The following is a 12667-nucleotide window of genomic DNA, read 5'->3' as shown; positions in this document are numbered from 1 at the left end:
CATACGACATGTAAATAAAGAAAATATCTAATAAAAAAATTTAAAAAAAAGAAAATGATTTCTAATTGAGGAGTAGTCAAAGTGATGAATCAGAGAAAGATTTGACAAAATGAATCAGAGAGAGCACATGCCCAACTTTCATGAGAACAGTCAGGAGGGATTGCGGGTGGGTAGGGTTGTTTGTGGCAGTTCAGTTTGTAGAGCTCAGAGGCAGTTTTTACCAGGACAGATGTATACATAGGTTACAGAGACAACAAGCTAGACACAGGTGAAGATAAAACAAGAGAATGAGAAAGGGCCAGGAGATTAAAACAATTGTGAGGGATAGTTTGAGCCCAAGCAGAACAGTATAGCAAGAAGCTGAGGGAAACTGGTTTGAATCAGTCATCTTGGAGAGAGGAATATGAGCCTCCAAGAATGGCTGAGTTGAATCAGCTGACAAAATTTGGAAAGAACTAGAAAAAGTGAAATTATTGAGCAGTAAGCCTCTGAGACAGTTACATTTGTCAAAAAATAAAAAAGTTACTTTTACTCAAAACAATACCACTGTGCCATACAATAGCACTATTTATTTTCTCAGTCATGAGTCTCATTTCTGACTAATACTTATATGTGTTTCTCCATTGCTTCTGAGTCTCAATGCTCTTATATTATGGTGTACCCTCTCTAAATACCATGCCAATTTTAATTTTTAATTTCTGTTCTGAACAATTTAGTTAATACATATATTTTATATTATTACTCAGATATCTCAATTTATACCTACCATCATTATTCTTGTCTTATCTTTCATTTTTCTTACCATTTTATAATTGTATATTTTTAAAATTTAATCTTCTTTAGTACAGTTCTTCTAGTTTATATTATTCTGCCACAAGTCATAATAAAACTTAAACTTCACATTCTTAACATATTAAAGTCTTCTATATCTCAGCCCTTCTATTATTTTCTAGAATATGTAAAGATTTTAAATCGTTTAATTTCTTTTGCCCCACTACAATCATTGAAGCATTTCAGTTGTTATTTGTGGTAATTCTGTGTAAAATCAAAGCCCTCTAGCCATTATTACCTGCAGGAGTAATAATGATTTTCTAATACATTCTTTGGGTATGCATCTATACTACAATTTACATTATGTTCATAGCTTTTGTCTAGATTTTTTTAATATTTATTTTTCCATTATAACTTTGTCTCAATTTTTTTTTTACTGATAATGTATTGATTCTGCCTTACTATTAGTGTACTTATAGATTCCTAACTATTGATTATCTGCTCTGCGTAATGTAGACATGTTATACCACTAGTTCAACTATTTTCCTTTTAGTAAATGCATAATTTTTTTAGACTAAAGACAGAAACTTTCTTCAAAAAATGACAAAAAATCACCAGTTTTCAACTTCACATTATGTAGATGCAGATGTGTACATAAACTTGCTGGTTCATGTTAGGTAGTCTAAGACATATTACCTTGTTTCTCCAATTATATAGCAAGAAAAATTGCCATCATACATATAGTTAAAATAATTAAATGAAATAACACATTTATGAGCTTAAGACAAATAAGCTCTAATTATAACTTTTCTTATTCAGAACAGCATCATAGTAACTATAATATTATAAATAACTTTCATGGCAAAATTATACCCTGGCATTTATACTTAACAGGAATCCTCTTGACCCAAACAACAAATGGCTGGAGATCAATGTCAACTGTTTCTTAGCAACGAACTAAAAGTATGTTCTCAATACCTTCCTCACATCAGAAACCTGTTTTCTAATGTCGAGGTTAATTAGCACTTCCGATAATAACAGAGAAGTCCAATCAGAGTTGAGAGCTATTTCTCTAAATGCCATCAGATCAATTGTTGGAGGCAAAGGCTATTTATGATCTCACTCACTTCCACTTATCATATGTGGTTGTTTGTATGTAATCACAGTGAATCAGGACAGCTTTTGCTCAGGGCTCCAGCCTAAGCAGCAACTGCCAAATAATAAAAGAACATTTGCCACTGGGCCAATGACTAATTCTTCTCTTTCAGAGTGATCCAGCTGGAAAGAAGTCCGTGTACTGTGAGCAGGCAGAATGAAATCTAACTGGGAAAAGTACTTCAGAAAGCACACTAGAAAGTGGTATCCCATGGGCAATATCTGCTCATGAAACAAAACGTCTTTTGTTAGGTCAAACACATTTCTTTCTGGTGTCTGTCCTCAGCCCATTAGTTCCCAAATTTTAATTCAACTGTCAAACAATAGACTTCAAACAACCTACAATTTCCTGGGGTCAGAAAAATAAAGGAAATTCAAAGAACTTGATTTCGACAAAGAGAAAATACATTCTTGTTTCTTGGTAGCAAGCTAAGTGAAGTGTTAGAAGAAACCAATTGTGTATTTATCTACTCACAGAAAACAGTATATAGAACAATATTTTCAAATATTCATCCTCATGACATTCAAGTACAGCTTTCTAGAAGTAATATATTCAAAATTATTTATTAGAGATAAATTTTCTGAAGTTCACAGAAATAAATGTAAGGGAAACCTGAAACAGGTAATTATAAATAGAAGTACAACAGTGTTAAATTTTAATATAGCAAGAGAGATGTCTGTAATGCATGCCAGGTTCATATGTAATATAAACCCAAAGAAAATTAAGATAAAAAGAGAGTTGTACCAACTTTAAGTGGTTAATGTGGCATAGACTATCCCACTCAATATGATGGAATGCTTGCAAGTGTCAATTCATGGGGCACAAGAAAGGAGAATAAAACTGATAACTTCACATCTGTGCTGGATATTTAATGTCAACTTGATAAAGCTAAAGTCACCTCAGAAACGGAAAGTTCAATTTAAAAAAAGTGCCTCAATAAGATCAGGTTGTTGGCATTTTCTTAATTAGCAATTGATTAGGGGAGGGCCTGGCCCAGCCCATTGTGACTCTTTCCTTCCCTGGGCCACTGGTCCTTCTTTAAGGATGCAGGATAAGCAGGCCTTGGGGAGCAAGACAGCAAGCAGCACCCTCAATGGCCTCTGTACCAGGCCTCATGCCTCTAGGTTCCTATCCTGTTTGAGTACCTGTACTGATTTCCTTCAATGATGAACATGTGGACTTTGAAAATCAAATAAATGCTTTCTTCTTCAACTGGCTTTTTGGTCATTGTGTCTCATCAAAACAATAGAAATCCTGTCCAAGACAATATCTAATTTTTTTTCTCAAAAGCATTTAGACACAATAAGGATTTTTCCTCTCTTAAAAAACATGCACAGATTAAAATTGTTTATTAAAAACAGAGGCCTATGGATGATTATATCTTACATGCAACACTTGTTTTCCTTTAACAATTAGAAAGATCTAATGACCTTTAACTAATGAAACTCTAGCATATTGGCATTTAAATCATGTTTTCTCCTCTGTATTATGGTGAGTAAGTAGTTTGATATGACAGTGTTTTTAAATGTTCCTGTTTTGGATGCTGGTGATTATACAATCTGATATAGTGAAGCTAGTGTGGAATCCTTAAGAAGACACTTATGAGAGGTCATTAGCCATGGATACTTCCCTTAGAAGGGAGTAATGTAACTCTTGTGGATCTCTTGCTAATTCTCATTAGAGGGATGTTGAAATGACTGAGTCTGGTAAGATCCAGAATATTTTCTGGCAAAGTAATTGCTTATAAACCCTGTTTTCTTTCACATTCTTAACTACCATGAGGCTACAAGAGCAAGTGAAATGCCCACAAAAATCTATGCTATCCTGTGTGGATCTTTAGCCTCCCAAACTGAGAGATTCATCTTTTCTTTTTGAAAGTTAGCTTACCTGGGACATTTTGTTATAGTAATTCAAAACTGAATAATAGAATGGTTATTAAATACAGTACTTTTCAAATGCATCTGCAATAGTGACTGTCTTTGTACATAGAATGATTGCAACAGGTAGCCTTGCATTGCAACACAATTCTGAATTAAAAATAGTAGTGGAATGGTGAACTTTAGAAGAAATATATTTATAGAATTTCTATATAAATATGCAATATATTTTTACAACTATGGAAAATATTTGAGTGGTGAAATTAAATTTAAATGCTATAACTAGGATACACACAGTAGCAACAAAATACTATATTTTTTGAATTATAATGACATTTGTTTAAAAATTTGACAAAAAGGTCAAGAGCAATTTTTAACATAGTAAAGAATAAATAATTAATAGGTTCAAAAAGATAAATCTAATTCCAGAAAGTCAAAAGTATATCCCCAAAATGATTAATCCTATGATATGGCAATATTCTTTTCTGTGTTATAATTGGGGACAAAATAGCAACAACACTTGGAACAAAATGTGAAGTATATTCTGATGATGCCATCACATATATCACCTTAGGTTTAAGTGTAGAGATGTGCCAACCCCTCAGGAAAGGTACTTACTACTGAAGGAGGGCATATTACCTTTTATTTCATGTTGACTTGCTTCTCGTCTTCTCTCTAATTCTTTTCTATCATAATTCAATCTTTTCAAGCACATAATTCCATACTGTAAACTTGTTCTATTTTCATAAAGGAGAAAAAATATTAAATTGGATCAGTAGGCAGGTGAAGAATGTTCCATTATTAAATATGGTCAACTCTACAATGCTTCTAGTTGGGCATATTTATCAATTTCATTCACAACTACATCCTTTATTTGGGAAGGATTAAACTTATAATTATCTCCAGAATAAAACTCTTACAACAAGAAAATATTCAACTCAAATGTAAATAAATAAAATAATTAAATATTAAAGAGGGGAAATATTTGAAGTATTTAGTATTCACAGTTTAGAAAATAATCATCCATTGTTCCATATACATCCATATGTATACACATACATTTGTTTGTTTGTGTGTGTGTATGTGTGTGTATATATACACACACACATATATATACATATATATAGTTATCAATAGTTTTGCATTTTCTTCAACTTAGCATTTTCTACAGTACACTTTAGCAAATTAATATTTTATTTCTTCACAAAGAACTTAATGTCCTTCTTTAGAGACAGAAATAAATTTATAGGACATTATCATTTCTTGAGATGATATAAACCATAAAACAGGAGTGAATTAAGTAGTTAAGCAGAGTCTCAAATAGGAAGAAATAGGTACAATCCTAGAGACAGACAAGCATGTGAGAAAGAACAAGCCAGAGTATACTGAGGCTCTGCAGAAAGGGTGCTGTGGGAGAGAAAAACTTCATGACACACAGCAGATTAGGACTTAAGAAAGGTTGGCCTCTTAGGGAGACATTATATATTGTACTACAGTACTGTGGATGAATTTTCTGAGGTGTAGTGATATTGAGGCACACCTTGTAGAGTTGAAATTCAGCCTGGAAATTAAGCAGCAAATACCATCGCATCTGAAAAATCTGGGTATGACAAAGGAAGACTTGCATTCCAGGTGTGAGGTACAATTGGGGGGAATTTCCAGAGGAGAAAGGGGTGATAGGATGAGGGTTACTTGTTATTTTTGTTTTGTGTGGCCAATAATAATCATATAGTATGTAGGACACAGGGAAATGGTGAGTCCAGGAGATAGGAAATAATTAAGGCTGACAACATCAGCTATGAAAAGACCTCACAGATTTCCAGAGAAAATAAATAATAAAATTAGTAATGATACATTTGGTAATATTAGAAATAAAGCTGCAGAAGAATATGATAAAGAAAAGGGCTTCCAAGATTAAATGCAAAGCTCACTATCACTGATTGCTCAAATGTTTAGTAGTAGGTTTATATTCAGATACAAAAAAACTAGACAGCCTATACATATATACTGGATGCATTTCTATAGTATACATTTTACTGACAACAATATGACACAAACATCTGAAATCCCAGAAAAAGGAACATGAACATACATCTCCCTAGATGCATATAGTGAAGCTTTTACTACCATAACCCAAAATGTGACTGTGTTTATAAAGGGGACCCTTAAGAGTGAAACAATATGAAGGAAATCACCAAATATATCCTGATCTATTCTTCTAAGAAGAAATAATTTGAAAAGACACAGACAGTAAGAATGTGTACTTACAAAGGAAGGCCCATGCACATACACAGGAGGATGGGAGTCCTCCAAAGCAAACAGACCTGTCCATACCTTGATCTTAGTCTCCACCACCTAAAGCAGAGACTGCCAGGCTATAGCACAGTATTTAACAAACAGTATCTATTCATGATAAGCCATTTGACACCTGATAGAACATAAGTGAAAAAAGAGAATTTTTCCCTTCCCACATATTTATAGCTTTTAAACAAAACACTCAAAAGTAGTTTTTCAAAGACTAATGTGCTAATAACCAAAAATATTAACAATTATGTAAAAATCAGAAGCATAACTATATACTTTATAGAAGAATTTCTTCTATTTTTTCTAGTATGTCCTTACATTACATGGTTTATAGCCACATAACTTTATATGCTGAAACTATGAATATGCAGTTATTCTTTATAAAAAACATTTTCTTTTGTTCTTAAATAAATTTTCAATTTATTTTGTGTGTGAGTGTCTTCCTTGCATGCATATGTGGGCACCACGTGCATGATTGATACAGTGGTCAGAAGAGGGCATTAGATCACCTGGAACTGCACTTACTGATGGTTGTGACCCACAATATGGGTGTGGGGAACTGAATCATGGTCCTCTGCAAGAGCAATAAGTGCTCTTAATCACTGAAAGCCATCCTTGTACCCCATACAAAGCTTTCTTGAATAAAATAAAAATTAAAAATACAATCAAGAAAAAATTAAAGTTAAATATCATGTCTAACTCTTTTTTGTTTCTTTTTTCTTTTTCTTTTTTTTGGCAATGGAATAGAATTGAAGACCCAGAAATAAAATTACACACTATGGACACTTGATCTTTGGCAATGGAAAACAGAATGCCTCTTCAATAAATGGTGCTGGTCTAACTGGCTGTCAGTATGTAGAAAAATGAAAATAGATCCATATTTGTCAACTTGGACAAAGCTCAATCCAAGTGGATCAAGGACCTCAATATAAAACTAGATACATTGAATCTAATAGAAGAGCAAGTGGGAAAAAGCCTCAAACTCATTGTCACAGGGGGTGGAATTTCTTTAACAGAACTCCAATGGCTCAGGCTCTAAGATCAAATATTGATCAACAGGACCTCATGAAACTGGAAACCTTTTGTAAGGCAAAAGACTTAATAGTCAATAGGACAAATTGGCATTCTACAGATTGAGAAAAATAATCTTCACTAACCTCACATCTGATAGGGGGCTAATATCCAAAATATATAAAGAGCTCAAGGAACTAACCTCCAAAAGGCTAATTCTTTTGAAAACAGTTCAGGGATATATCATAAACATAGTTCTCTATCAGAACACCCTTCAGTGTTCTGCCTGAACACTTGTGACAAGTAGATTTCACAAACCTTGTGAACAGCAAACATTTTCTTTTTACTGTCCTGCTTGTTTATGTGTGTGTGTATGTGTATGTGTGTGTGTGTGTGTGTGTGTGTGTGTGTATTAGCTGCATAGTTTATGGTTTCATTTTTATTATTATTATTATTTTTTGAGGAAAACCTACCGATGGAAACTATCCACCATTTTTAAATGGACACGAAGATCCTTTTTTGTGAGGTGGTCTAACATTCTTGCATCAACCAAGCATTCCATAAAGTAACTTCTGTATTGAGGTAACCCCAGGCTGGGAAGCCATTCGTTTCCAATCCACTCGTGGTTCATATCTCCATAAGCCAGCGTCTGTAGAAAAACCGGACACTGGAATTGTTTTATAGCAGTCAAGTTTCTTAACCAATAAAATGAGATGGTAAATGGAAGTTGCCAGTGATTATTATAATTGAACTGCTGTTGCTATGCTACCATGATACTATGTATCAACAAAGAAGAGAAAATATTTAAAATACATGTATTTTATTTTCCTTAGAAGAAAACAAACTGCACAATTTCTTAGATTATTTGCCTATAAAATAATTAACATCATTCTATATTTTAGAATAATGGGTTTTGTCTAAATACATGTCTTGTTGACAGAAAAACATATAGTTGGATGTATGGTATGGGTTTTAATCCTAAAGATTCCATCTCTGTAGCGGTAGAATTCTTTTACTTCTTTTATTTTTAAAGTTTTGTGCCATTTCTCTCTCATCAACGGTCTTATTGCCAATGTCCCTGTGTCAGAGCAAAGTCTGATGTGAAACAAGAACCACTGTAAACCAACAGTGAGAAAAATAGTGAGGGAAAAAGACAGCAAGCACACTGACACTTAAGTCAATATTACACTTTTTGGGAAGAGTGTATACCCAGCATTCCATTAGGTCCCTGGAAGAATCCTTCACCAGAAATTTAGACTATGTATATAAAGCAGATATAATAAAAAACCAAACCAAAACAAAACACTAAGACAGATAAGCTAATTCTCTTTTGTAATGTAAGAACTGTTCCTGTCACAGAATATTCAAAACAAGTAAAAAGGTCATATCAATTATCATTATTAAACCCATATTTATAAAAGGATAATTCATTTTGAGGATGCCAATTTAAAAGATGTATGTTATTATTTAAAGGATATTAATTTGAGAGAGTTGTCTACTTAGTTCTTAATTGTGCTATGAATTCACAATTCTAATTGTAATATGAAAATATAGAAAATAATCTGAATGGTTTTTAGTTAAGAGATTTGTGTTAGTTTTCAAATTGAGTACAATCCCGTGCTATAGCATGTTTAAATAAAGATTCTTATAAAGGAAACAGATTTTATTTATTTTTATCAATTTATTTCTGAGTTTCCCAAAGTATAGAAATACTTAAGAAAATGTATACTATTTTTTGCAACTCAGGATTATTTACTATAAATTTCCATCTCCTGTGATCAGTTCACTAATTGGGATTGATCCCATCTTACACTTGCTGTGCTAAAACCTGTCACTCTCACACCCACATCCAAATACTACACAGGATACCTTAAAGCTTATGAATACCAAAAAAGTCTTTGTAAAATTTTCCCAGACATACAACTTGAATGATTACATATCATAGTTACATATATTACAGAGAAATTGAAGTTACAGATCCATCTTTGGAGAAAGAAAGAAAATTACCCTGTTATATACACTAATTATGAAATGATAATCATCTTAGTTGTAACAAATGATACATAAAGATGCATCTATAATATTAGGTATAGTATTTATTTAAATGTAATCAGGTTCATTACTAAGATAAGTGATTATTTCAGATATCATGACCTACGATTGTTTCCTAGTTTATATCTGAATAGTTAACTATGTCTTAAAGCATATGAGTTTCCTACCTGGGCCCAGCTTCCTTCCTCAGATTCTTTCTGGGTTAGCAGCAGGAAGTGATTAATAAAGCAGGTAAACATAAATTAATTTCAAATTCTACTAGAAGCATAGTTTTAATATAGTGTATTAATTATCTTGACATAAACAGACATGCATATTATACCCATTCACTTTCCCAGATAAAAAACACATAGTAGAGTTTTAATTAACTCTAATTAAATTTATGTTAAATATACCTAAAACATATGGGAGGTTATGAGTTCTGTAAAAGTTTAAATTGGTCATTTGTAGATTTACATACATTTTCTAATTTGGTACAAACTTATGATTATGTGTTTCACTATATAATGCAGAAAGGCCACACATTAGAAATTGATGAAGTGAAGAAAAGAACTGCATCTTTCTGTCAAAGGTTATGGAGAAACCCACCCAACAACAGCCAGACAAGAAAACAGAAGAAAGTATGCTACCAAAAATGCAATTTGGGATGTCAATATGTGTTGATACTTTTACAGCATTCCAATCTAGATAATCAAAATTTTAAATGAGAATTAAAGAGAAAATAGTTTAAAATGAAACTGCTAGAGGTAAAACACATGCTGTGCCCAACTTTGATCCTTCCTGTTAAGAATGACTGCAAATCATCATGGTTTTAAAGCTGGTGACAAGAGTCCTCAAAGTGAGTCAAAACTGTGTTTGTAAAACCAAATGAAGATAACACTTCAATAATTTTTTAATAGAAGGCTCCATGTGGGATGGTATAGCCCAAGGACCTACATAATCATATTGAAAGTGGAAATTCAATGTGAGCTGTTCTACAACTGGTTAAGATTGGTTTAGTATCCATATTTCTTTGACCTTCCCCAGTTCTAAGAGGCACTGACTACCAGCATTTCCAGTGTTCCTAAGTTTTACTAAATTATTTATTACTGTTTGTGTATAACAACACACAGACTCTTAGGATGTAAAGCAATAACAATCTAACACTGTTTTTAATTGTCAAACAAATATACTAATGTAAATATATAAACAAAACATCACTTATCTTTGTGTATAACTACATAAACACATCCCATTTCTTTGGTTTATGTCTCTCTCTCTCTCTCTCTCTCTCTCTCTCTCTCTCTCTCTCTCTCTCTCCTCTCTCCCCCACAAAATAATTTAATTATGGTTCAAAGTAGATTTGAAGACTGACCGTTTTTGCTGGAGCTGCCAGATTTTCCATTTCTTCATGGGTCACCCAGACATTGCCTGAAGGCTAATGAGAGCCCAAGGGAAACGAAGTCATCCATGGAGGGAAACCGGGATAGAGAGAAAGGAGGCACCTCTGTCAGTTAACAGCATTACACACAGCAAATTGATTCTGATCTACACATGCACCACGAGCAGCTAGCTGAAAGCCCCCTTTATTTTTATTCAGTGGACGAATTGGATAGAGATATGCTATGATACTCAGTTTTGTAATAATCTTTTGTCTATGAATCTAAAGTTGCAGAGTTAAGACTTCACATTCTTTTAGAATGTGACCATCAGGTTTAATTTTGTAAAATGAGCAACTTTGTCTTCTAATATGATGTCCCATTATATATTAGATGTTTATCAAGAGCATTTATTTCACATCTATTTATTCATCAACATCTTTGGAAATGGTGAATTAACTGTCACAGAGAAGCTATAAACCTCCAAGACTGAAAAACACTATTAGATTTACCTAGTGGTTTTTAAAATTCAATTAACGTGTCCTTCCTTGCCTTCTTGGAGAAGAAAAAGAGTGGAACCATCACTTCCAGATAGTGTTCATTTTAATAAAAGTTATTTATTAGCCTCACCAGTACTGACAAATTCCAAAGCATCCATTTCCTTACTCTTCAGGTGTATCTCAGTACCATCTGTTGTGGTTTGAATATGAAATGTCTTCCATGGGCTCAAGTGTTTGAAAACTCAAAGGTGATAATGTTTAGGAAGGCTGTGGAAACTTTAGGAAGTAGAGCCTCAATAGACAACTGAGTCACTGTAGCCAGGTCTTGAGGCTTTATAGGCAGGTTCCAATTCTGTGCTCAGTGCTTCCTGACTGTTTCACAGGTTTTCTGAAATTCTGCACTGGTCCGTATGCAAAATATTCTAGGATTGGTAAAATTCTAAAAGCTAGAGTTGTGTTTTTTTCTGTACTTACAAACTGAGCATAATTCCAGGACAATGTGTGAAAATGTGATTGCCATACTTCCAGAAGTAGCAAGTTCAGAAGCTGCATTTCATGTGAAGGTTTCTTCTTAAAATATGCCTTTACTGACCTTTTGTGCATGTGTAGGAGACAGAGTGTGGGTGGGTGTTTTATAAGCACATTTTCAGTGTCTGTGCAAGTGGGAGCACCTGTCTATACCCGCAAAAGCTATAGAAGGTGGATTCTGGGAGTCTTCCTCTATCACTTCCTGTCCTTTCCTCTTGGGGCACACTCTTTTCCTGAACATGAGGCTTGAGTCTTGGCAAGACTAGAAGCCAGCAAGTTCCAATGATTCTTTTCTCTCTGTCCACTCCATTGGAGGAGTTTACATCCATGTTTAGGATGTCTGGCTCGATATATGATTCCTTGCATCATAATCCATAACCTCATTACTATACAGTAAGCCTACTTACATATTGAACCATTTCTCCTGCCTAAGGTGCTTTGATTTTGAAGAACATTTCTTGCCTTATAATATTGTGAACTAACCTAAAATGTATCCTCTATACAGTTTTTTCATGTAAACAGAAATTGATGTTTGGGGGTTTTTGTTGTTTTTTATTTTTTTTCTTTGTTTGTTTACAGTATCTTACTCTGTATTCTTTCTTGGCCTGGAGCGCATTAGGTATTCTAGACTGATCTCAAACTCTGTCTCCTAAGAGCTGAGATTAAATACATGTACTACCATTCCAGAATAGCTATGGTTTAAGGTCTTAGTAATCAAGCCCATATTCAGCAAGTAAGTTAGTCAATCCATTTACTTTCTTCAATCTCCCACTATAGAGAATTCAATTCTCATTCTGAATGTACGTCACTTAGAGATCCAAGACTGGAGAGAGGAGCAGAACACTTTATCTAGGAGGCTATAAATAATCAAAGGACTCATGGATATTGAGAAGAAAGGTGAAGAACATACCAAGATTATTTTGGACAAGCATAAGGACAAACATCAAAGAATCTGTGGCTCTCTGAGAAGCTCATCCCCAAAGCAGTTTATGCTCAATACTCAAATATATGTGATCCATGGAACAAAATTTAATAACCTTCTTAGCAGCCAGCATATTCTATCAGGTGATGCTAGATGAGGTCACGAGTGCATTACTAACTACAGTGATG

The 12667-nt window shown here is 33.7% G+C and overlaps 1 protein-coding gene across 37 annotated transcripts in view; it reads right to left on the bottom strand.

The window, feature by feature from the left end:
- Ppfia2 (PTPRF interacting protein alpha 2) overlaps positions 1-12667 on the bottom strand; it is a 446664-nt gene that overhangs the window by 16006 nt on the left and 417991 nt on the right. For 24 of the 37 annotated variants that reach the window (XM_031348819.1, XM_031348811.1, XM_031348812.1 and 21 more), the window contains 4 exons: positions 10526-10588; positions 9339-9368; positions 7593-7786; positions 4444-4541 (listed from right to left, as the gene is read on the bottom strand). In XM_031348819.1, coding sequence (XP_031204679.1) covers positions 4444-4541; positions 7593-7786; positions 9339-9368; positions 10526-10588 — 385 coding nt within the window. The remainder of the gene's footprint in view (positions 1-4443; positions 4542-7592; positions 7787-9338; positions 9369-10525; positions 10589-12667) is intronic. The other 13 variants (XM_031348816.1, XM_031348824.1, XM_031348825.1 and 10 more) reach the window with 1 other exon arrangement.

The sequence above is a fragment of the Mastomys coucha genome, unplaced genomic scaffold (genome assembly GCF_008632895.1).
Source record: "Mastomys coucha isolate ucsf_1 unplaced genomic scaffold, UCSF_Mcou_1 pScaffold4, whole genome shotgun sequence".
Classification (NCBI taxonomy): domain Eukaryota; kingdom Metazoa; phylum Chordata; class Mammalia; order Rodentia; family Muridae; genus Mastomys; species Mastomys coucha.
The sequence above is the reverse complement of the archived record's forward strand: the minus strand, read 5'-3'. Positions and strand labels throughout refer to the sequence as shown.